The sequence below is a fragment of the Delphinapterus leucas genome, chromosome 19 (assembly GCF_059928025.1).
Source record: "Delphinapterus leucas isolate spDelLeu-1000000601 "Yukka" chromosome 19, BTC_Dleu_Yukka2, whole genome shotgun sequence".
Lineage (NCBI taxonomy): Eukaryota > Metazoa > Chordata > Mammalia > Artiodactyla > Monodontidae > Delphinapterus > Delphinapterus leucas.
The window spans coordinates 27,162,274-27,187,820 of record NC_143147.1 but is presented as its reverse complement, the minus strand read 5'-3'; the positions used below and the strand labels follow the sequence as shown (position 1 = coordinate 27,187,820).

Here is a 25,547-nt window from a genome sequence, read left to right as displayed (position 1 = left end):
AATGTTCTAAACCTGTGCCATCCAATAGAGTAGCCGCTAGCTCCATGTGCCTACTGAGCACTTAAAAGGTCATGGCACTGAGGAAGAGAATTTTATTTTTGTGGCCAAACCATGAAGTTTGCGGGGTCTGAGTTCCCCGACAAGAGATGGAACCCCAGCCACAGCAGTGAAAGCGCCAGGTCCCAACACCTGGACCGCCAGGGAACAGAATTGGATGCCAGGGAAATTCCGTTCCCTGAGGAAGAGAATTTTTAACTTAATTTTTAACAGAATTAATTTTCCTTAATTTTAACTAATTTACATTCTATAGGCATTTGCCTAGTGGCTACTGTAATTGACAATGAAGCTCTAGGGCCTTGGGGATGACAGATTCAGCGAGACAGCGATGGAGGGAAAGCAGGGATAGCTTAGGTCCTCATCAGGCCCTGTGGGATGGGGCTGGGGTGGATGTCCTCAAACAACCACAGAACACTTCTCTTGTCTCTTTATTCCTCATGCATATCTGTCCCCTCTTTTGCTAAGTTGCTCATCACACACTGGTATCCCCACTCCTTGATGGTCTCCGGTGAGTTGTTGGATGTCTCTCGGTGAAGGCGCCTGGGAGACAGAGCTTCTCACTTGTCCCTGCCTGCTCTGAACTGTCTCTGGCGAGCGTCAAAGACCACATGTCCGAGCTGGGTGCCTGACCCAGGACAGTAGGGCTTCCAGCTGGTTTTGGGAGGCACAGACATCTGGCGATAGTTCTGGCAGGCTGGAGGAACTGTATCCATGGGGTGGTACACCCGTTCTTGGCTGCCTACTCGCCGGGAGGGTGATTGCAGCACAATCAGCACAGGTACCTCTGAGAAGGTTAGCAGGTCATTGAAGGCCACCTGAGCCTTGGGAGAGCAGGAGTTCTGACTGGGTGGTCCATGGTATGTGCTGCCCTGCATCCTTGTGGAGGCCAGGATTTGGGATAAGGCATGAGTTGTTATGGAGGCCTGATCTCTGGGATAAGCCAGAGAATTGAGTAAGGGCTGGACCCTTATTGGAGCCAGGATGCTTGTGGCGGCCTGGATCTTGAGCAAGGCCTGTGTTCTTGGGGAGGCCTGGGTCTTGGATAAGGCCTGGACTGTTGTGGATGCCTGAGTTTGTGGTAAGGCCTGGGTTTCTGGAAACTCTGCAGACTTTGGAAGGGCCTGGGGTCCTTGGGAGGACAGAGCCTTGGTTGAGGCCTAGACTCTCATGAAGTTCAGGGGGTTGGGCCTGGCTTGGGATATGGGAAGTAGTGGATAACTGGGGAGGGATGGGGCCCTGGGAAGAGAGGACGGACTGAGAAGACTTGGAGGTTGGGGGAAAGGTGGGGGGTTGTATTAAGGTGGAGGGCTTCTGGTGGTTGCTGTGTTGATGAAGGACCCAGGATCTGGGAGAAACAAGCGGTAGATAAAGAGTGCATGGTGGAGGCATGTTGCATGGTGAGTTCTGGGCACTGCTTGGAGAATGGAAGCAAGGTTGAGAAGGTACAGCATCCTTGGAGTACGGGAATCTGGGGTAGACTGGAGTCTGGGGGTCCGTGTTTCTCTTCTCAGATCTGCAAGGAAGGAAGCTGCAGTAAGGGAAGGTCTTGGACTGTACAAATTTGTCTTTGGCATCATTTGAGATCTTCCATTCCATATTCCCCAACTCCAGGTAACCCAGTATGGATGCTGTGGAGGGCTTAGCACTGTCCCCAATAAATTGCTTGAGTGTTTGTTCAGCTGTACCAGAGCTCACCAGACCATGCCCCTCTTGGGGCCTGGAGAGGGTACCCAAGTCCTTTCTGGAATACCCAGAGTTCTGAGGGGGACACACATGGAATCACTTCTGCTTTACCCTGCGGGCATCGCAGACCACACGGCCGGAGGAGAGGCCTTGGCTGAAGGCAGACATGGTAGAGAGAATAGTATCTAGGATGTGGGTAGTGGTGGTGGAAGGGACTGGAGTGGTCCTCAGGGACATGACTAGCCCTGGGACGGAGGTTGTGGCAGAGATCGGGACAGGGGCCGGTGTAGGCGCTAGGGCAGGAGTAGTAGCATGGGCAGAAGGTGGGGGAGGGCCCAGAGTGCTGGCATGGGTATAGGTCAGATGAGCATGGGTCAGGGTGCAGACAGAAGTGTGGCCCAGGGACTGGGCTGAGGCACGTGTGGGGGCCTGGGCTTGGGCCCGGGCTGGTGTATGGGCTGAGGTATGCTCAGGGCCATGGACCTGGGCAGGGCTGTGCTCAGGGCTGAGGGCTGGTGAGGGGGTCTGGGCCTGCGGGCTGGTGTGCGCAGGGTCGTGGCACGTGGAGCAAGTCTGGGTCTGAGGTGGGTCCTGCTCAGACGGGTGGGTGGAGGAGAAGGTGTGGGCTTTGGCAGGAGTGTTCCCAGTGGGGTGCACTAGGGAGAAAGCCTGGGCCCAGGCAGAAGTGTGCTCATGGGCGTGGTCTCGGGAGCAGGTCTCTGACGGGGTGGGGGTGCTCAGTGGGGAGGGCTGAGGAGAAGGTCTACGCCTTAGCAGGTGTATGCGCAGTGGCCTGAACTGGGGGGCGGGTCTAGGCCCGGGCTGGGGCCTGAGCTGTGTCAGAGTGTGGGGTCTTAGTCTTGCTCTCTTGGGGCAGGTGGAGTGGAACCACGTCCACCTTGCTCATCCTGTGTAGCTTGGAAGATGTCTCTTACCTGGAGTAAAAGTTGGCTTGGGACTTTAAGGCTGTGACAGGAGGGGCCTTACCAGTTCCCACTACCCGCTCCTTCCACAGTCTCCGTGGAGCCTCCGTGGAAGCCCCAGCCCGTCCACACTGAGGCGGCATCCAGCAGCACTTAGAAGCCTTCTCATCTTTTTTGTCTGCTTTCCAGGAGTCAAGGTGGTTTGTGTGCCCGAGCAGGAAGCGTGGGCGATGGCGGAAGCGGGAAGAAACCCTTGAGCACAGGTTCTTGGGATCCACGGAGCAGCGCCTGTGCATGCGATGGCTGCCTACACCGCTGGCTTGCTTGTCTGTGGGGAAAGGCGAGATGGGTCAGGTCCTGGGTTCCTGAGGGGCTGAGAATCAAGGCAGGGATAGAAGAAAGGGGACAGGCCCACATCCCCTGAGCTCACGCTGGCGCCCACTCACCTTTGGGGAAAAGATGATTGAAAAGTGCCCGCAAAAATCTCTTCAGATGCCTCCAGAGCTGAGGAAAGAAGGGGAGGGGGGAGGCCGGGAGCAGGGTGAGCCCTGAAATCCAACCCTTGTGCGGCCACACCCCAGCAGCCCTCCCACCTCAGCCCCTTCAAGGCCCCAGGGCTCCCCCAGCACCGCTGCCCAGATCCTGCCCTTACCATAGTCACCACGTGGATCCCCGCGATGAGGAAGATCAAGCTGACCAGGAGCAGAAGAACTGAGTCTTCTTGCTCCTGGCATTTCCTGGGGATGGGGCCAGGGAACGGCTCGGCTCCATAGTAGGTTCGCTCACCCATGGCCAGGGCTCCCAGGACTGCCTGGGGCCCCTGCCCTCCACTTTTAACTGGGAGAGAGGCTGGGTCATAATGGGGCATGTAGTGAGGTCACAGTGAGGGAGGGTGACTCCCTGGTAACCAGAGTGGCATTCCCTGGTAACCAGGGTGAGGTAAGCTGAGCCTGGACAGTCAAACAGGGCCCGTAGGCTGGCACACCTGTCCTCGAGCAGTCAATCATTCGTTCACCACCCGCTGACTCACTTGTTCAAATGACACATTCCATCTATGGCCCCTCCTGAGACTAGGAAGACCTTGGCCTCAGAGCCCTGTGCAAGGCCTGGCTGGAGTCCAGAGCCTCAGCCTTCTTCATGCCCTTCACTTGGCGTGGAGCTGGACCTGCCCAGATGTGGAACCCCCCAGTTTGGAAGCAGCTTCTTGTACGAGGCTCTTTGGGGACAGGGACAGCTGAGACACAGAGGAGGTGCCCAGAGACCAGTGGTTTGGAGTCTGCAGCTGCAGACCTACTTAGTGCATGGTATAGGACCAAGAGGGGCCTGCTGGCAGGACTGTGGCCACTAAACCAAGGGGACCCTCAGGCCAAGAAGGGGACACTGGCTTCTTATGGCAGGAAGCCAAGGGCAGGGACCCAGGCTGGTAGAAGGAGTGGTGCTTCCAAGCCACAGACCACCAGTGTTTCCTGGACTCTGGCACACCTTATTCCTCTCTCCATTCCCTGCTGCCCCCGCTCCCACCCCCGGCCCCATTTGCTACTTGTCAGTTCATTTGCCCAGTCTGGCACCCATGAAGTGAGGGCCTCGAGGCCGAGGTGGACGGTAACAGCGAGTTGTCCCGCACTTGGCTCTCCTGCACTTGCCGCTTCAGCTCCAGGCTGTCATGCACCTGGTAGTTGGCAATGCCCCGCGGGTTCCTCCCGAGTGGCATGAAGGTGGGTGGGGGTGGAGGGTGCTCGGTAGCCTGGACGACAGGCAGGGGCTGGGAGGTGCGGAGGAACAGCGCTGACCTGGGAGCTGGGGCCCGCTGGTACGAGGCCTCGGCCAGCACCGTGAGGGAGGTGGAGGTGGCCAGAGGGCGCCGCACGGGCAGAATCTCGGCCCATTCGGCCGCCCGGCGCCGCACCTCGTGGGTATCCCGAGAGAAGGTCAAGTGTCCCGTGGAGAGGTGCAGCCTGCGGTTGGGTTGGCTGTGAGCACAGCTTTGGAGGCTCCGTCCATGGGCCGGTGGGGGGCTCTGTCCATGGGCCGCTGTGGAGCCCCGAGGCACCAGAACGGATGGAGTCTCAGAGCCCTCCAGGCCAGGCCGCCGCTGATCCCAGGAGTCATACGGGAGCTGACCACTTGAGGGGTAAGTGCTGTTACCCCAGGGACCCACAAGTGTTTAGGGGGCAGCCGTCGGGGAGGTGGTGGAGACGAGGTCCACTGGTCAGCCTCCACATTGCCCCAGATATGGGTTGGTGAGCAGAGGGCCCCGAAGGACTGAAGCCTTAGCTCGGACTTGGCCTCCACACACTTGGCCATACGGCACAGCTCGGGCAACTGGTAGAGACAGGGTAGTGGCAAGCTGGCCAGGATCCCACCCTCACAGCCCCAGAGGCCCACGTTGGAAGGCAGGCCCATCTGCAGGTAGAGCCCTCTCCAGCACCCCCACAGGTACTTGTGTTGTGGGAAGGAAAGATCCTCCTCCTCCTCCAGGTAGAAGTCCGGGTCCTCCCGATCAAAGGAGGGCATCGGTCGCAGCTGTGACATCTCGTGGCTGCGATGTGGCCTACGGAAGCCTGAGCAGCTGTAGGGGAATTGTCTGCAGTTCTTCGGCCTCCACTGGTGTCTGCAGGGGTGGCGGCTGCAGCTGCGGCTAAGGTTGCGGAGATGATGCTAGGAGGACAGGGAGTAGCAAGCGGGCTGGGCCATCTTCACTTCCACAGGGTCCAGGGTGCAGTGGATGTGGACGTCTTGGGCCTTGGCTGGAGGATGTTTGGGGGAACGTTCACAAGCCTGTGAGTTTTCATCTGGCAGAGGCAAGAGCCTGTGAGGCCTGGGCAACTGTCTGAAGAGTTCAGGGTTGGGAACCTGGGGGTCTGGGTTTCTAGGGCCCTGGAAGTAGCGGGGGCGTGGTGCCCCCTACCTGTCTTCCGTGCTTACTTTTCTGATTAATCCAATAGATGGTCTTCTCTAAGGCATTCTGGAGCCCATGCCATACCTGGGGTGGGGTGGGGTGGGGTGGGTGAAAATGAGGGCCAGGCTCTTTACCCTCACCCCCCGTCCCAGCCAAGACCGTTCCTGCAGATGGAGGTGCAGGCTGCAGCTGGTTCCCACCCTCAGCCCTCTTCACCACTTCTGGTGGTCCCCAACCATCGCTGACCGTAGTTGCCATGCTGATCCCAATGCTGACAAGAACGACAAGGCCCAGCAGCAGGAGTAGGAAGTCCTCCGCATTCTGGGTACTTTCTTGGTATTGATGGCAGCACCCCAGGTTGTCATACCAGAGCGGTTCTCCATTGTGGGGGGGGGTCCTAGGGCCACATGGGCCGTGGGCCGCCACCTCCCACCACCGGCCCTGACCCACAGTGCACTCATGCCAGGACCTGCGGACACCCACCAACAGGTGAGGGAGCATGGTCATAATGAGACACGTTGCAGGGAGTCACAATGCCGTGGTGGCCAATCTTTCATCCATTCAGCTGGCCCTTTATGTGGCCATCTCTGCCCTCGGCTCCCGTTACATGGAGCCTAGTCCCCAGAGTTCAGTCTGTCCTTCTCTCTCCATGGGGCCTTGCTTAACTTGTTTTGCAAGCACGGTTGCTACAGATGAGAGACAGTCTTCATAGGGACTGAATCATGCATAAAGGATTTCCTCCATTTCATTGTTCGAGACATTATGGCAGCTTATGTAGCCTGTTGGGATTCTTCGAACTAGCCTGTACTTCTTAAAAAGTTTCAAGAGAAGCCAGAAATCCAAATTTCTCTGTGAAATATCCACATTTCAGAAGTAGCAAACCAATTCAAACTTTAAAATCTGCTGGACAACAATATGGGCCAAAAAAACACACCCGTTTGTAACCTCTAATGTATACTGTATAATGCTTCTGTTCTCATCTTCTCATATGATCCTCACACTAAGGAGCAGATACTATTATTAGCTGTATTTTACAGATGGGGAAACTGAGGCACAGGGCAGTTTAGTAGCTTGTCCAATGTTTGAGCACCAAAGCTGGAACTTGAGGTTTTTACAGTGTGCTGTTTATCCTCATTACAAATGCATCCTTTTAGAAATAACCTTTTTTTTATCCTAAAGATATTACATATTACAAAATACAATAAACTACAGAAAGGTGAAAACAAATAAAAAACGACCACTGGTCCCAACGTGCAAACATAAACACTGTTACTTAGTGTATTTCCTTACAGAAAAAAACAAGTCCCTGTTCATTCAACCAGAGGTGCAGGCTGTATAGGTTAGGATCTCTGCTAGGTGCTGAGGATATTACAGTGAACAGACATAGTTCCTGCCCTCAGAAGGCTTACAATCTAGTTCTTGTTCTTTGTTCCATTCATTGCCAACCTAGATGTGAATATCCAATGGAGCTTCTTCAAGAAGCCAAAGAGCAAATAAGCGGATAGTGCATTTCAGGTGGGCCCAAGGCCCCCATCTGCCCAGTCCCACTTGGGCTTCCTCCCTAGATACGAAATGATGAGAGGATTGGACTCCTAGTGAAGGAGTTAAGATGCAGAAAGGGATAGAACTTGAGAGTCCTACCAAACTCTCAATTCAACTGGCCGAGGACCTCGGTCTCAGCCCTCTCGTCCTCAAGGAAAGGGGTCCGGAGGGGGCAAGTGGTACGTGGCGTCCTGAAAGATGACGAGGGTCCCGACGCTCGTGAAGATGATGAAGGTCCACAGGAAGAGGCGGTCCACCACCATGGCCACAAACTGCCAGTCCTCCTTCAGCTGGGGGTAGGAAGAGGAAACTGTTCCTGAGCTCCAGACTCCCAGCGCAGGCGGCCCCAAGGCCCTGTACCGCACCCAGGTGCTCCTACCCTGGCTTTGAGAAAAGGGCGGGCCCACAGAATAGCAGAGAGCGAAACTGCGGGTGACGGAGGTGAGTAAAGAACAAGTGGGAAACCACGGGGTGGGACCAAGTGAGGCAAACTTCCAATCAGAAATCAAATCGAGTGCTGGGGGTGGAGCCTACGTTTGTGGGTCGAGCCAAGGCCACCCAGGCCTTGCCTTGGCCCACCCTCTTTGGACTCACTGCGTCGTGGTCCTCCTGTTCCTGCAGCTGTTGAGCGATGTAGCTGACTGAGGAAACGACCTCCCGTAGCTCGGGAGGCAGGCCCACAGCCCGGTGTGGACCATCGGTAAATCGCCACAGGTCCGGGGCAGGCAGTTCAGGCTGCAACCTAGAAGAGGCGAGTCTGTGTGGCCAAGACCAGGGCACAAAGACGGCCTGAGTGGGTGCACTAGGCCCCGCCCCAACTCCCTCCTCCAACGCCCACCCAGGTTTCAAAACGCTAGAGTGCCCTTCAGGTTCTCTCCGAGAGAGGCGACCTCTCTAGCCTTCAGCAATTCCTCCTATTCCCTTATGCTTTAGTTCCCACCTCCGTGCAAAGTGGGCAACAGAAGGGATACTACAAGTCCCATGATGCTCAACCACGACATCCTCCCGGAGCTTAGGACACCTGCCTCCGCACAGTCTCCTGGGAACTGTAGTTCTCCCTCTCCCTTCTACGTGGGCGATGGGGAGTAGATACTACCTGTTGGGTTTGGGGAAGAGAAAATCATTTGGTGGCTTGCGGATGAAACATACACCTGTTCCTCGACCCCAGCCACTTCCTGGAGAATCCCTGAGAGGTATAGGAGGTGGCTCCGGTTTCTGGTCTCTCTAAGGATTGGGTCTCTTCAGACCCAGATACGGAGGGAGTTTGTGGATAAGATCTGCAGAGTAGAAGAAGAGGCGTATTGGAGGGGGCTCTTATGCTCTCAGACCAGAAGGGAAGCCGCCAACCACCCCCACGGCACGTGCCCATTCCTGCGCATGCGTGCATGTGTCCCACAGATGAAATGCAACTACACAGCCCAAGAGTTCTTAAGTGGGTTAGGAGGCATCCTGACTGGAAAGAAAAGTTCTGAGGGCTTCCACCCTGATAGTACCTAACCCTTAGAACGCTCCCCTGGGACCCACGATGGGCAGTATTGAGGAAGAGAGTCTGGGATCTACGCAACGTCAATGATGGGAGGATAAAATTAATTGGGCAACATTTCAACACCCAAAGACCTTGGCACTTTGACACTCTACTGGCAGTTGTAGTTCTCACTCAGGTCTGTGAAAGGGAAGGTTGAGGTTGGTGGGGGGGAGGAGCGATACCTGGACAAAAAAGCCAAATACTAGGATTGAGAGTTAACACAGGTTGGAGAGGAGATCTTCTTACCTGATGGACCCAAAGGGGCATTTGTTGGGTGTGGGGTGAGCGATGGTGCAGGTTGAGGACTACGACACTAAGGATGACTGAAAAGGTGATGAGGACCATGGTAAACATGAGGTATTTGATAATCATGGGGACAGACAGGGAGGTCTCAGGCACCTTGTCTGCCGGCAGCAGCAGGAACACAGGAAGGGTCAGCAGGGCAAAGGTCGAGAGCCCCATCTTCCCTCCTTGGGGGACAGAGGGGAAGGCGGAAGGATTAGGCTTTGCCAGAAAGCAATCTCCCTGGCATAATCAGTGACCATGTTTCCAGCCCACTCAAGGACAGGCTTTTGGAAGGGCCAACTGCATGCAAATAACTCCTACATTTATACCTCCAACCTGGACTGATTCCCCTAAATTCCACACTTGTATCCACCTGCCTACTTAACCTCTCCATTTGGGTGTCCACTAGGCATCTCGAAATTCACATGTCCAAAACTTAATTCCCTCACCACCGACTCTCGCCGTAGTCTTCCTCAGTTCACAAATGACAACTCGATCTTTCCTGTGGCTCCGGCCAAATCCCTTTGAGTCATTCTCAGCTCTCCTCTATCTCATCCCATATCCAATCCATACCAAACCCTGTTGGCTCTTCCTTCAAAATATATCCTGAAACTGATGACTTATCACATCTACCACTACCATCCTGGCACAAGCCACCATTACCTCAGATCTGAGTTATTATAAAGGCCTCCTCTTTGCTTCATCCTTTGCCCGGCTGCTGACTGTTCTCAACAGAGCAGCCAGATTGACCCCATTAAAATGTAAATCAGATCATAACACTCCAGCGGCTTCCCATCGCCTTTAGCATAAAAGTCCATACTGAAGTCTACAAGGCCTTCCCATTAGTTCTCTGACTACATCTCATACTGTTTTCTCTCTTGCTTACTTCATTCAGTTATTTCTTCATTGGCTATTTCTGGAATATGCAAGGCACACGCCCACCTCAGAGATTTTTGCATTCACTGTTAACTCCTCCTGCTAATTTCTTCCCCCAGATATCTACCAGGGTCATTCTCTCACTTCCTTCAAGTCTTTGTTCGACTATTGATCAAACATTCCCTTTTTAGTGAGGCATTCACTGACCATCCTATTTTTATATTGCAACCCCTGTGATAAACCGTAGTGGAAAAGCATATGAAAAAAAAAATATATGTATAAATGAGTCACTTTGCTGTACAGCAGAAATGAAACACAACATTGTTAATCAACTATTCTCAATAAAACTGTTTAAATAAATAAATAAATTGCAACCCCTAGCCCCATTCTCATCCTCCCCAAACACTTTTCCCACTTTTCCTTCTTAGGGATTGACCTCTCCTTATATACTATCTAGGAATTCCCTGGTGGCACAGTGGTTAGGAATCCGCCTGCCAATGCAGGGCACCTGGGTTCGAGCCGAAGCTGGGAAGATCCCACATACCGCGGGGCAGCTAAGTCCGTGCACCACAACTACTGAGCCTGTGCTCTAGAGCCCGCCAGCCACAACTACTGAGCCCACGTGCCGCAACTGCTGAAGCCCATGCGCCTAGATTCTGTGTTCCACAACAAGAGGAGCCACCGCAGTGAGAAGCCCGTGCACTTCAACAAAAGTAGCCCCTGTTCACCACAACTGGAGAAATCCCCCGCACAGCAACAAAGACCCAATGCAGCCTAAATTAATTAATTAATTAATTAAAAAAAATAATACACTATCCAATGGGTTTATTTATTATGTTTGCTGAGTGTGTCCCCACTAGAATATAAACTCCACGAGAGCAGGGATTTTTGTCTGTTTTATTCAGTGGCGTATTCCCAGCGCCTTGCACACTACCGATGTTCAACAGATATTGTCAAATGAGAGTGGACCAACCCCTGTAGCAAGAACTATATAGCAAATCGAAGGATCTAAAAATGAACCAAAGTATATAAGAATATGCCAGGTGACTGGTTATTACTGTGGCATACAACAGGCACTGAAAACTTCATGGAAGGTATTGAAATAAGTAACTATTATGGTCTGTTCTACTTTAGTCCTGTAATATTGGGTTCCAAGATTTGCCTTGCTCCAGGAAGAAGGAGAAGTTACATGTGGAAGTGTGTTCTAGAGATGCATCACTCTCCTTCCCTAGGCTGAGAGAGGGCTTGATTACAGAGAGAAGGAAAGCGTGTGTTTTTTGTTTGTTTTGTTTGGTTTTGTTTTGTTTTTCAGGCCACAGCAGTGAAAGCCCAGAATCCTAACCAATAGGCTACCAGGGAACGCCCAGGAAAGCATGTTTTGAATGTGAGAGCTTAGGATATCAGTCTCTGAATCAGACTAGTACTAAGCAGGGTTGGAACAGCAACACTGCCTCTCTCTGTGTAATGTCAGGTGAATGACTTAAACTCACTTAGCCTCTGTGAAACGGGCAGACAATTCAGTACTTACCTCACAGAGTTGTGAAGATTAGAACTGAGTTAATATATGTAACACATTATTTGTATTATCTTATAGCAAGTGCTCCAAATTAGAAAAGACTATACCTACACTTACACAAAGCTTACAGAGTACCAGGCATAGTTCTATTAACTCAGTTAATCCTCAAAATAGTCCTGTGTGGGAGGGACAACGACTGTCCTATTTCCACATCAGCACACTAAGAGATTAAGGAATTTGCCCAAGGTTACTCTGTTAGCATATTGTGCTGTCTCCCAGAGAAATGTTGGCTATTATTTCCAAGGGACATAGGAGGTTAAGGGACTAGTAGGCGGCATTTGACAAGGGGGGGAGGGAGGATGCCAGGAATGGGGAAAGGGAAAGGAAGCGTTAGCTGAGCCTGGGAGTTTGTTGGTCAGAGGAGTGGCAGTTCCAAGGATGAGATCCTAGAATTCTGAAGGGAAGAGTTCAGAAGTTACTGGGTGCAGAGAAGTGAGCAGCAGAGGGTTGGTAGAGCTTGAGGTTGGAGGGGAAATCTGGATGCAGAGGCAAAGGCTCTTCCTGAAAGGAAAACCTGGGTGAGATTGCTGAAGCACAGTTCATGAAGGCTTGAGTTGGCAGGAAAACTTTCCCGGTATTATGGGTGAAGAGCAAGAACCTGAGCTATTGGTAAGAAGGAGTGCTGGGCCCCTTCCCCTCTTACCTGCATCTGGTGGCAGGTAGAAGACGAAGATGGCCAGAAGAGTGATGAGGATGCATGGGGCAATGACATTGACCAGGTAAAAGAGAGGCTTCTGGCGAATGATGAGGTACAAGGTGACTTCTTCACGCTGTCTTTCCCCCCCTCCCCTACGATCCACTGGAGGCTGGATTAGCCAAGAAGGCTTGTGAATAATCTCCCATTGACCATTCTCTTGGGGGGAGTGGGGGCAGAAGAGAAGGTGACACAGATGTGGAACCAGTCTTTGTTTGTGCCAGATACGGCTTCCTTTATTTACTTTTTTTTTTTTTTTTTTGCCTCACTGCGTCATGGCGCTGCTTGTTGGATCCTAGTTCCCCAACGTGGGATTGAACCCGGGCCTTCAGCAGTGAAACTGTGGAGTCCTAATCACTGGAGAGCCAGGGAATTCCCAGATATGGCTTTCTCTGCCACATCCTAGAGCAGTGGGCACTGATGTAATAAGGGGCTAGCTATGGTCCCTGGGCTGGACAACCCATCTCTAATAAATTTGAGCAAGTCTCAATTTCCATAACCACAAAATATAGACAGTTATGCCTATCTTGCTGAACCCACAGGGAATCAATGAGGGAGTGTATTTATCAGCCTGTCAGAAACTGGAAATCGTAAAGCCCATGGACATGGGAGCCAAGCCCACTCACCAATAAAGGTGCCTTAATGAATGGGCACTTCCTGCCACTCCTGCCCATCGGGACGCAAGCCGGTCTGCAGACTGACTTCTGAGCTGTCATAGCTATAGGAACTGAACACCATGGTGCAGTTCTGCCAGTCAAAGGGGAAGTAGGTGACCTGGATGGAGTGGAGAGTCACTAGAGCTGCCAGAGAGCTGGTCAGGGCTGGGGGAGTTGGGGAGGTCACAGGGAGACAGGGATCACCAGTGGGAGATCACAGAGAAGTGGAGTCACAGAGGAATAAGAAGGTTATGCGGGGAGGTCATGGACAATGGAGGGGGGCGGTCACTGAGGAAGACTGGAAGTCAATGAAAGTGGACAGAGAAGATGAAATTCAATGGAAAATCAGAAGGGTAAGAGAGACGTGAGGGTCATGTGGATTATGAAGGAGGGATATCTGAGTGAGGGTTTCTAGGAGCGCCTTGAGCTTCCCAGGCGGGGCCCAGACATCTGGATGCTGCAGCTGCTTCGATAGATGCCTGGGGGCTGCCAGCGTACAGAGCCCTCGGAGGACACAGTGACGCTGATGTCCAGAGCAACGTCAAAATTTCCGTCGTTGCTGCCTGGAAAGAATCTTCTCATCTGGGATCAGGCCCCTCCCTCCGGAGGCCGCGCCCCTCCAGAGGCCCTGCCCCACCTCCCAGACTCTGGGAACATCCTTACTTGTTTAGGAGCACCACGTCTGGTAGCCACACGGATTCTGCAGTGATGCGGAGTGAATCCATGCTCTCTTGCTCCTCAGAGTCCCAGCTCAGCCTGTAGTCAGTCCACTCCTAGGGAAGCAGAGGCTGAGGGGCCGTCTGGGGCTGGAGGCTGGAAGGAGTCTTGGGATGTGCGAAGGAAGCCCGGGGAGGCAATGCAAGGGAGGAGAGCTGCGCAGGCATGGTCTGTGGTTCTGGAGGCCAGGGCTCTGTTTAAGACTCCACCTGCACTCTTTGGGACCCTATCAACTAATTTCCCCTTCTCTCTCATCGGGCCCCAATTTCTTCTTTCTGTAAAAACGAGGGAGTTGCATGCTAGTGTCTAAAACAGTGGTTTTCAAACTGTAGTTAACGACCCTTTTCATAGGTCTGGAATGAAATGAGTGGCCCCAAACCAGTGTTCAAAATAATTTAGAATGAAAAATGCATGGACTGCAGCTCCCATAGTAAAGATAGGTATTGTTTCCTGAAGCTTCTGTTTCAGTTATAAATGTGTTTTCTGAGGTCGTGATGCAAAAAAGAAAAAAAAAAGAATCTTACCGGGCGGAACATTCGAGGAAATTGTAAAGACAACGGGATGCCCGCCCTTTCCCACCCTGCCGGATTCTCCGTACCAGGTCTAAGCAGACCTTTGGGCTCATCTCCGCATCCTTCTCGTTCTAGAAGCGAAAATTTTAAAGGGTAGATATGATGTCAGTGTAGTGAAATGAGGGGCTTGGTGGGTAAACTCTCCCTGGAAACTCCCCTCTTTCTCTGAGTCGCACCCACTTGGGTTCAAAGCCCACCTCCTATAAACTGCGTTGGCTTAAGTTCCGCCTCTATCCTGTAAACTTCCTGCTGACCGTACAGTCAGCCAGTGCATTTACCAGTCCTGGGCCCGGCCGGAGTGAATCTCTGCCCGCTGTTGTTTATTGAACCTGTCCGGCACCAAGGTCTGTCCCAGCCTGTGACCCCGCCTCAAGGCCCGCTCTCCGGCCTGTTCATCGGCCCCAGCTCCAGTTTGAGATCTGCCAACAGGCCAGTTCACCATCCTGCCCGGCTCAATCCTGGCCCATCCAGCAGCCACGCCCACAGCTTTTCCATCAGTCCGATTAAGACCCAATCTCTACTAACTGCCTGTCAGACACCCAGCCTGGCCTCGCCTCGAACCCCACCTCAAGTTGTCCCTGGGTTCCACCCTGCCTAATGCCAGGGCCCCCAGCTGGCTAGTGGGCCAGACCTCAACTCCCTGCGTGCGCCCTCACCAGGCTGATTAATTGCGCTAGGCTGAGACCAATGCTGACCTCGACACAGTCTCCCACCTCCCACACCGGCCTCACCGAGCTATCATAGCTGCAGCAAAGTTTCTGGCGGAGTCGGCCCTACGCCTCTGAGCCATAGGCGCCTGGAGGAGAAAACTGAGTGAAGCCGTGGTGCCCGGGCACGACCTCTGGCCCTGTCACTGCCCCTTTGAGGTCCAGACTTAATCGGGTCGAATGGAGCCGCCAAAGCCCCCAGCAGCAGCAGCAGCAGCAGTGCCCCTGGAGTCATAGCACACCCGCGTCACTCAGTGAGTCAGCCTGGGTGAGCCGCCAGGACAGCCAGTGCAGGGGATGTGACGAGGCGCCCAGGAATGTGCACCTGTTATTGGGGGGCAGCCGCCAGCCTACCCGCCACGCCCCTGAGACTTGACCCCTCCCCGAACGACTGCCAAAACCTGCTACCCACAGATGGCAGACAACACTTCAATTGTATGAATCGTCTTTAATTGGGAAAGCATGGAGTGGAGACTGGTCCCCGGGGAGCAGAGTCTTTTTGGGTACCTAACACCCAGCTGAGGTAAAGCAAGTTCTATTCAGTTAGAGGCTGGAAGGGTGTATGAGGTCTAGAGACCAAGAGGCCCTCACCCTCCTTGGCCTGACATGTAGGGGAGAAGGGTGGGACTTATTGCTGAATTGGTGTCTCCTCATTTGAGGGGGCTCAAAGCTATGTCCCATTTGTCTTTTTTATTCTAGACCCACTACCCTAAAGACCTCAGCTTTAAAGGGGACCTGGAAGGAATTCCTGCTGAGGTAGCCAAGTGTTCATGTCCCCCCAACTCAGGCACAGTTCCAGTCATGCCCTGGTCCTGCCCACTTTCCCATCCTAGCTGCCCTTCTATGAGCCAGTGATTTCTTAGAAAACTCCTCTGTCATTCCTCAGCCTCTGTTCCCTGGAAGGACCCCAGCTGAGTTGCAGGAGCTAGAAAATGCATGTAAAAAATAAGTTTAGCATTCAATAGGAAGAATAAGATTTTTGGAAAATTGTCTAGGGAAAACAAGAAGTTCTGGAGGATCCATGAAGAGCTTAGTTCTTTGTGAATCAGAGCTGGGTCCTTAGCAGAGCTCTTGCTTAAGAGGTATCATGAGAGAAGGTGGGAGCGTGGATCTCGAACTCTTACTCTAGACCAATAACATGCCTATATAGGCTCTAGTTCCATCCTAGAGGGAAGTGCTGAGTGTCGGGGTCTATGTCCTAGAGCTGAGATTCAGAAGGAAGTATGGCTCCGTATGTGTCTAGAGCACCACGCTCTGGAACTGGGTGTCTCTGGGGTAAGAAAGTTAAACGTGTGGTGATTTGAGACTGGCCCAATTCAGGCCAAGACCAACAGCTGGACAGGGCCCAAATCCAGCCTCTCTCTAGATGGAAGCCAGGGGTCCATCTGGGTGAAGGACAGAAGCCTGATGGATCCAGAACAGAGCCTGGCAGCATAGCTGTGTTCCAGCACAGACCGTGAGTGCAGAAATGGCCCTGCCTGGGGTGTTTGGTGTTCCAGAACCTGTCAGGAACAACGCAAAAGGTGGAGTAGCGAAAGAAGGAAATTAATCCTGAGCTGCAGTGGACCTATAAGTCTATGGCTTGGTGGCCATGAAGAGGGCAAAGGGCTCCAGGACGTGGCTGAGCCTGCGGTAGGGAAGGTTTACGCCCTGGTTTTGGCAGTTTTGGAACACCCGCGCCATGTCGGGAAAAGGCTTTGTAGGGTGTGAGTGTGGAAGGAAAGAAGTGATCAGCCAGGACCATTGTCAGACTTCCTCTCTGAACCCTTTCACGGGCCCAAGGATCTAAGGATCTCAGCAGCCCCGGAAGTCATGGCCGGCCCCTAGTCTCCCTCAGGGTAGAGCACCTGGAGGGACGTGGCTGCTAAGGACAGGAGTGTGGCAGCAGGGGTGACAGCAGGGCCAGAAACAGGGCTGGGAGAGAGGCTCTGGTGGTGATGAGGGCAGGGAGCCTCCAGTCCGGGGACTACATGGCAGGGGGCAGGTTGACTGGAAGGGGAGGTCTCAGGGAAACTGTGGAGAGAAGGCTCCCAGTACACAGCCACTGTGAAGGGGAGAGAGAGGAGCAGGAAGGAGAGTTAGGTACCAAGAGAGCTCTGAAAGGGCTCCCTTCCCCTACACTCCTCCTCTGGGAACCCACAGAAGGAGAGCTTCCCAAACCTCCAAAGGCCAAAGCCTTCCTCGCTTGACCTGTCAGAGCATGTGTCCTCTTACAACACTTATAGGCCCTTAGCTGTGTGTCCCTAAATGTCCATGTCAAGGTCAATACCGTCCCATGTGGTCCACCTCTTCCCTGGGGGTCCATACTCACCCTCCAGGAACTTGGGCACAAAGTGGGCGGCTGCCTTGGTCTTCTTGACTCGATTTCCCTTCATGACTCGGCCCTCCTTGTCCAGGCCCATGTACCAGGCCCGGCCAGAACGACACTGGCCATAGAGAGCAGAGGCGTACAGGACAGAGGAATTCTTAAAGATGCACCCCTTAAAGCGACAGTCAGCTGTGAAATGAGGCTGAGGAGACAAAGACCCAGAAAGGCACACACAGACAGAAGGACAAAAAGACACATCACTGAACAGAAGGGAGCCCTGGGAAGAACAAGGCAGGATATCATCCATATGTTTGAGACTGGGAGAGCCAACTTCTGAGTCCACGCAGGAACTGGGAGAAAGGGAGCATGAGGAAGAGTCTGGTGGCCCCCCGAGGGCCGGGAACTAGACTTCTGGGGGCCTGGGATAAGAAGATAACTTCTCTCTGCTCTACTCCCAACCTCTCACCATCCAGGGCACCTGAAGGGAATTTCTGCTTGGAGGAGTTCCTGAATCCTTCCCCAGCATCCTGAATGACTCTGGGGAAGTGAGTAATAATGAGGTCTAGAGGAGGTTGGAGAAGACACAGGGGTCAAAAAGGTTGTAAGAGTTGGACATTCAAAGAGCCTGGGGGTATTTAGGAGGCTATTGGAGGAGAAGGGATTGGAGGGACGCTAGAGGAGGTGCTTGGGAGCGGGCAGTGAGGAGAGGGTGTCGGCAAGAGATGGAGGGAACGGAATCCCTGAGCTGCAAAATATCTGTAGCTGGGAAGGCTGTACCTAGGGGAGTCCCCTGACTCCAGGCCACTCTGTCCCCTTGTCTCACCGAGCTGTAGAGCAGCCCCTCAGCGTTCATGACCACGTAGTGACCCAGCTCGACACTCTGGATGGTGACTACACGGAGCCCCACAGCGATCAGGTTGAAGTGGGCAGGGGGTGGGGAGAAGGGATATCAGTACCCCAAGCCTCCAATCCCCATCTGAGCGCCCGCCCTCAATTCTGGTCCCAGTTCTACTTCTTCCTTTGCAGGGTCAAAGAGCCAGAGTGAAAACAACAGAACCTGAAGCCACAATAGGACTGTCATCTCCTAGGCCTGCACTCCCCCTTCCCACCCAGCAGCTGGATTCCCCTCTCACTGAAAGAGCTGGTGTGCCCTGGGGTGTCCTGGATGCTCCCATCGGGATTCACCTGGAGGTAGAAACCCTGGCGGCAGAACAGTTTGGTGATCATGCCTTTGAGCTGAGGCTCTGGAGAGAGAGACATTCAACTTGGAACATGACATCTCTGTTCCCAGAAACATTGCTACACTTGGCGGGATGAGAGGAGAGAAAAGAAAGGAGGATGGAGGGAAGGAAGAGGGTCCCAGAACCCCAGCTCCCTCACGCTCTAAGCAAGCTCTCTCCCACCTCTCTTTGACTCCAGAGGAAGCTGGGGTGTGGGTCCCTTCTGCTTCCTCTAAACAGCTTTCAGTTTAATTGATTGAAACTTATTTAAAGGCTTAATTCCTACTCTACAGCTCAACCAGAATGGGGGGAAGGGAGAAGAAGGAAGAGGAAGGGGAGAGATACATGGAAACGCAGAGGACAAAGGGAGACAGGCAGAGCTGCGGAAAGGGCAGTGTGTTTGTGAATGTGGGGGGCATTAAGGTCACCCCAGTGTAGTAGCGCCCCCTCAGGAGTGGGGTTGGCACTGGGCCTGACGCTGACTCAGCACCTGCTGCTGCAGATGCAGCTCGCTTCGTGCTGGCCTCGCCTTGGCCCAGCTCCGGCGTGTCTGACAGTGACCCATCTGTCTGTCTGTCTGTCTGTGTGTCTGTCAGTCTGCTGGCTCACGGGGGCTCAGCCATCCCTGAGGCTCAGCCTCTCCCCTTCAGCCAGGTAAGCCGCCTGGGATGGGGGATATTCAGTACCAAACCAAGGAAATGTGGGAGGCGTTCAGAGAGCTGGTCAGGCTGTCTGACACACGTGTGGGCTTGGTCCCACTCAAAGGGTGGGCTGCTGACCATACCACAGCGGAGTGCCGGCGGTGGGGGTAGGAGGATGCCAGCGGGGTGGTGGGGGGTCTCACCCTAGGGAAGCTGAAAGCAGATGGGAGCGAGGCCAGAGGGACTTCCTGCCTTTCGCACCAGGACAGGGACCACAGGCTAACCCTCACCACTCTCCTCACCTGGCACTTGCGGCCAAGAACCCGGGACCCCCTCGTAGATGGTACGACCTCCATTTTCCGTGCGGGCATCCAGCCGTGTAGTGTGTCTGAATTCCTCACGGCAGAGGGTCTCCTGAGCCTGTGGGGCCCCATTTCTGAGCCGCGTAGGTGGTCGTGGGGGATTGCCCAGCTCCCTTCTTGAAGTGCAGATCACGGGAGGGGGGCGCACAGAGGGAAGGACTGGCGAGGTAGTTGCAAGGACCCCCAGGGGAGAGCTGGGGAGATTGGTACCGAGCCAGGCAAGCTCGACGAGGAGGAACGGATCCAAGGCTCGGAGGAGCGGGAGAACTGGGACAGGGACGGGGCTACCGGAGCTGCAGAAACCCTCGGGGTGACCCAGGCGTCTGGATCCCTCAGCCCCCTCCACTGGGCATTGAAAGAATCGCGAGAGACGGCACATAGGCAGAGGATGGTGGGGGTGGGGACTCCTGTGTTGGGAGGGCGTGGCGAGCGGGACCTTCCAGTATTCGGGGCACCAGGCTTAGCCACTCAAGCCTTCCCCTTGTCCTCGAAAGTGAGGAGACTCGGAGTTATGGGCGCGAGACAAGGGAAACTGAGGCATCGTCTGGCCAAGAGTTTGTGGTCCAGGCCCACCTCCTTTCACTTTCGGGGAGTCCCCGTCAGTCGGGCACTGCTATTCCGAGTCCCTGGCCTCAACATCCCAGGCGGAGTGGCCGACGGCCCAGAGACCCCTCCCCAGGCACCCACACGGGCAGCGGTCCGGTCACGTGGGCCTCCCCCCCGAACAGTCACACATTGGACAGCAGGATGAGGAGCTGCTTCTGGCAAAGGGACTTGGTGCTGCGGGGACACACGTGCCACTGCGGCAACACGGGCCGGCTTCTCCCGGGCTGGTGGACCTCCCGCTTCTGCCAGATCAGGCTGCTGGCCAGTGCCGCCATGGTGCCCTGGGAGGAGGCACCCTAAAACTGGCAGGCTCCTGGAGCACGCTGTGTCTCGCTGGAGAAACCCGCTAGCTCACCAGCACATGCTCTTCACTCTCCGGTCCGACTCGCCCCCTCACCCACGGGACCTGAGGATAAGCCCTAGACGACCCCATCCCAGGCACCAGCTCCCACCCTTGGGCCTCGTGGTAGCTTCGTCAGACCCAGCAGCGTACGTACCTCTCAGTTGACTCAACCCTCGACCTTTGGTCCCCACAGAAATCTCCCCCTTCTCTGATCTGCAATGTCCCTGTCCCCCACTAACACTATCCCAAAGCCAAGACCCTCAAATTTTCCAGGATGTGGTTCCAATATCCCCAGGCACCTTTCCACCCTATTTCAGGGCCCTGCACTACTGCCAAAGCCACTCTTGTAATTTTAAGGGTGTGTGTCCTTAGCTTTGGGGATATTAGCTCACCCCACCTGTGCTGGGGTGCTGCCAGTGTCTAGGGAGAACCTAACCTTGGTGTCTTTTCTTTTGCCACCCTCGAAGTGAAGAATCCCCCACTGTTTTTCACTGAAATCCCCAAAAACTATGGCTTGAAATATCCAGACTGTCGCCAATCAGCAAGAAGAGGTTCCCAGACCATGTCTCTGGACGATACCGCTTTTTACCAAGTCACCCCCATTTCTAGTGGCACAGCATTCCAGCTGCTGAGCCCCTTTCCTCACCTTGTTACCATCCACTCCTTTTGAAGTCACCTCCAAATCCGCCCTTCCTAGTGGTTACACCAGGTGGTTGTCTGGAGGGCCCTGTGTCACCTCGGAATAAGGAGCATAGGTTTTTGGCTTTTTTCTTTTTTTCTGGCAGCCCCTAATTTCCTCGGGGACAGCTGGTGCTCTTTAGATCCCACGCCCTCCAATCCAGCAAGCCCCCCGAGAGAGGAGTGCACCCACGTTGTCACAGGTCCCCAAATGTGAACAGACCCACTATAAGTCAGAGCGCATCAGAGCTTTCTGTGACAGGGTTTCCTTGTCCTCCCTGGGACTGCCTATAGCGCCCCCTCTTCCTTCCCTGACGCCCCTCAACCTGTCTGGTCTTGTCGATCCGGGCACGGCTGGCGCTGGCTCCAGTTCCAGGTTCCTCTCTCCCTGTAGCCCGCAAGCGGAGCTTCCCCCCACGCCTGGCTAGGCGTCCCAGAACCCAGGAAGGAGTGAGGGTGCCTCCGCAGAGCACCCTCGTCTGGTGAAGTGAGCACTGGGCCTGGCGGCTGGACCAAACCGAGTGGCGGCAGCGGCGGCAGAGGTAGCGGCTGTGGGAAGCTGAGGCGGTGGCGGCGACAGCCTCTCCCCCCTCCTCGGAGAGCCGGTCCGGGGGCGGGGCAGGGGACCGAGATGCCGGGAAAGAGGGGGAGGTGAGGTTGGGCCGGCAGAACCCCAGGGTTCCTTGGAGGCAGGGAGTGGAGACGGTCTTAGAGACAGGAGGAGCCGAGGCAAAGCCGCATATCTCGCATGTCTCGGGATTCAGAGGAGGAGGGACAAGGAGGAAACTCCACTGAATGGAACTCTGGATGGTGGGAGAGGTTGGGCTTAGATAGATGGAATGGCAGATGCCCCGAGAATGGAGAAAGGGACACTACTGCCCAGGATGGAGGACAGAACTGGATGAGGAAGGTGGCGGGAATAACTGAAGAGATAGCAGTGGTGGTGAGGTCTATCCTGGGGTGAAATCCGTCCTCCTTAATGTCTCTGCCTTTTGTGAGACAAGTTCGTCAGTCCCTGGTCTCCATACCTTTCTACTTTACACGTTTTTTCAGCAAATATATTACCCCCATCCCGATTGACTCCTAAGAGAAAAGACCATAAGAACTGGAGGGAGATGGATGCCAGAGGCTGCACCAGATTGGGAGAGGTGCTGGCCACAGATTTGGAAAGTGGAGAGGCCAGAATGGAACGATCTGTGCCAGGGATGGGGCGGGAGGAGGGTAGGAGGAAGCGGAGGAACCGGCGAGGAGTCCTTCTAGAACGGGCTCTTTGGGCCCAAAGTGCTCAGCCTGTCTCCCAGGTGAGGGGAGAGCAGTCCCCTCCACATCCCGCTGGCCAACAGAAGCACCTTCCAGGTTAGTAATAACAGCATCTTTAACGGGCCCCGCCTCCCACGCCGTCTAATCCACCCCCCTTGCCTGCAGCCTTGGCCTCTTGCACAGAGGGGTGCAGGGTGCAGGCAGGGTCCCTGCAAAGCAGTGCCAACGTCCTGAGCAGCGAAGCTGCGCCCTCCCCCACACGGAACTTTTGGCCACTCAGAAAAGAGTGGGGCAGCGCCCCGGCCTTGAGCACCTGGCCCAGCTCATCCAGCAACCCTAGGCAGCAGGCGCCCGCATTCTCGGCTCGTGCAAGATAGAGCGTGGGCAGCCGCTCACAGGCCCAGTAGAGCAAGGTCCACAGGAGGTAGGGCGCCGCGACCCTAGTCCTGGCCACCAGAGGGCGCAGCGTCCCCTGGTCCGCCGCGTGCGCTTGCAACAGGGGAATGGGTATGCGAGTCTTGAGCGCCAGCTCTTGGCGGGCGAAGCAGAGCTGCCAACCGGAGACATCCGGCTGCTCTGTGCCGCTCCCGCTGCCGCCGGGCACCAGGTAGAAGGAAGACGACTCTGAGGCCAGCGGGCCAGCCCACGAGTGGCTCTGAGCCCCCTGGGGCCAGCCGGCCATGGACACCATGGGGATCAATCGAAAAACAGGAGGCGGTGCGGGGGCCCGGGCGTAGCCAGGAGGATGGTGGTGACCCCCGCGTAGCAGGCTGCGTGGACCATGCGCGGGGCACCCTGAACCAGAAACGGGGACTCAGCAACCGCAGCCAACGAAACAAAGAACCAGACACCGACCTGGGCGACGCTCAATATGGGCCATGCCTCCAGAGCCTCCAAGGGTTCTGGAACTGGGCTAATGTTGGTTGCTTTGGTGACGTCCACATTCGTTTTTTTCAGTGGTGAGGGAACATCAACATCGGTTACATTTGTTGAGGCAACTCTGGCACTGAAACATTACTAGGTGAGTTTTCCAAAGACTCGTGTGCTTCAGGCTCAGTGAGGTGTAAGTGGTCCATGGAGATTTGTGGATCCTTGGGAGACTCTTTGCTTCGGGCTGGGTGGATCGAATCACCTCCTCCTGGGACTGTGGGTCCTAGGCAGTCCTGCCATGCCTCCCCGACCAAGGTTCCATGTAGCTGCTCTGGGAGGAAGAGCCATGTGTAACAGGATCCCACGTCTGGTTGCAGCTCCTGCCCAGTGCCATCTAGACAAAGCATGGGCACCAGGAGTGTGAAGCCAGCTTCGTAGTGAGGTCCCCGAGCGTAGGGACCTAGAGGCGCTTGCCCCAGATCCAGGGAACCCTCGCAAAGCCCACAACGAAGCAGCAGGACCTCTGCATGAGGAGGAAAGCAAGGGTCCCGGTGGTGAAGAGACCTAAGGAAAGTTAAGGGATCGTAAAGTCGTGATCCAGAGCTGCGGCGGGGTGAGACAGAGCTGAGAGCTGCAAGTTCCCGAAGTTTGGGAGGGTGACTTACCAAGCAAAGACAAAACAAAGTCCTTGGCCTGGAAGAGATTTGGTCCTGGCTTGGGGCCTTCACTCCAGCTTGCCTGCACACCCAGCTCCTAGATCAGCTGGGTTAGTTCCTGCACCCAGCTCCTGGATCAGATGCGTTAGTTCCTGCTCTGCATCGACGGAGGAGAAGTCAATGTCCGTGAGCGGCCGGGCTGGGGCTGGGGGCTGTGGGCCGCACCAGGGAGCACTACCGCAGAAGCCATATGGCTCTGTCGATTGGGGGCTAGGAAATACACAGACGGGAGGAAGCCAAGACGGGCCGTACCTTTTGCTGCAGAAAACTGACCCCAGTTCTTATCTCTTCCAGAGGCCAAGAGGGTTCCCAAGACACAGTCCGCCAATGGGTCTGCAGTTGAAGGGCCCTAAATTTAGTCTTGAAAGAGAACAAATAAATACCTCCTCCGTCCTTGCCCTTTTCTCATATGCTAGTCCCCACTCCCATGGAATGTTTCACCTGACTCAGCAGGTAGAAAGTAACTGTTTGGGCCCTCCTAACGAATGCAGTAACCTCCTTTGATGCACCTTGTCTACGTCCCCCTTACCTCTTTTCAGAAGAGACTAGTGGTTTGCAACTTCCCTCTTAGGTTAGCTACAAAGGCTGGGAAGAGAATGGATAGGAAGATTGAACAGGTAACTACTTCCTACTGCCTGTAAGGCCACATCCCTAAATTATAACCACGCCCCTTTCTGGAGACTGTCGGGGTGGTTCCGGACCAGCCCGGCCTCCAGTCAGAGTTCAGTCACTCCTTTCGCTCTGCAGAGATCTCGCGGCTATCCTGGGAGTTGTAGTTTGTCTTCAAAGCTACCAGGGCGTTGGGCCACGCCCCCACATCCTTCCCTGTTCCGTTGAAGTAGTGCCTGATGGAAGCTGTAGTTTCTATGGAGATACGCTATTCTGTGTCTTTATGATAAACTATTCTGTGTCTTTACAAGGCCAGGTGAACCGCACGAACACTCCTTGGGTTTAGAACACAGGCCTAGTAGGATGGATCTGAAAAGCAAACAATAATGAGTGACATACTCTAGGGCATGCGGAGAAATAAGGGACTCTATATCTCACTTGGGAGTAGAGGAGCCCTGGTCATTTAAATCTAGAATGGTTCTTGCATGCAATTATAACTTCACTTTAGAGATGAGACCGCAAGCCTAGAAAGGTTGCACATGACTTGTCCAAGGTCAGAGCTCAGCCAGAGAGCTGTTGGAAATGGGCTCTCCAGCTGGGACATATCTCCTTGGAATCGGTGGTGGTAACGTTAGACAAGAACACACCGATAGTGTGCATGTAGTGACCCAGGGCTGGACATCTGACTCAGGGAAGGGACATGTTAGTGTTGCCGACCTCAGACACACAAGTGGCGGCAGGGAAAACACTTTGGATTCTCGCAGCTTATGTGTGTATACAGAAGAGTTATCAGGACTGAAAATCAAGTCCAGAGGAAACACCAGCTGGGCTAGTGCAGGGCAATGAAAACTTATCAGGGGAAGGAAATGGCTTTCAGCGACCAGTGCTATCATGGGCACAGCTAACGTCCAGGATGAAACTAGGAGCCAGAATAATAGGACAGAAAGATAGGACACCAGGGACACGCTCACAGATTAGACCAATGCATACTGGACCAGGAATTCTTACATGCCTTTTTTCCAGGGTTCTGTCTCCACAGTGAACTAGGCCTAAGTCCATGGGCAAGAAAATTAAGTGGAGACACCTTGAAAAATTTAGAGGCCTATGAAGGAGGGGACCCTCACAATCCAGGGCTCAAGTTGGGCAGCCTAAAACACAAGTTTTCCTAGTCACTGACAAAGAGAGGTCTTCTCGGTCAGTAACCAAGAGCCCTAAACACAGC

At 54.3% G+C, this 25,547-nt stretch overlaps 1 protein-coding gene and 3 pseudogenes across 1 annotated transcript; all 4 read right to left on the bottom strand.

Moving 5' to 3' along the window:
• Positions 1 to 167: 167 nt before the first annotated feature.
• Positions 168 to 3,298, bottom strand: LOC149744895 (uncharacterized protein SPEM3 pseudogene; annotated as a pseudogene).
• A 908-nt stretch (positions 3,299 to 4,206) lies between these two features.
• LOC149744894 (uncharacterized protein SPEM2-like) lies at positions 4,207 to 14,947 on the bottom strand (annotated as a pseudogene).
• Positions 14,948 to 16,534: 1,587 nt separating this feature from the next.
• On the bottom strand, positions 16,535 to 20,340 carry LOC149744893 (fibroblast growth factor 11-like; annotated as a pseudogene).
• A 1,806-nt stretch (positions 20,341 to 22,146) lies between these two features.
• LOC149744892 (transmembrane protein 102-like) lies at positions 22,147 to 24,985 on the bottom strand. Its single transcript, XM_089901785.1, is given in 6 exon segments — positions 22,147 to 22,829; positions 22,832 to 23,116; positions 23,119 to 23,564; positions 23,662 to 23,788; positions 23,823 to 23,996; positions 24,973 to 24,985. Coding segments are annotated over 6 exon segments (1,629 nt in total). The 3' UTR covers positions 22,147 to 22,245.
• Between the last annotated feature and the right edge of the window lie 562 nt (positions 24,986 to 25,547).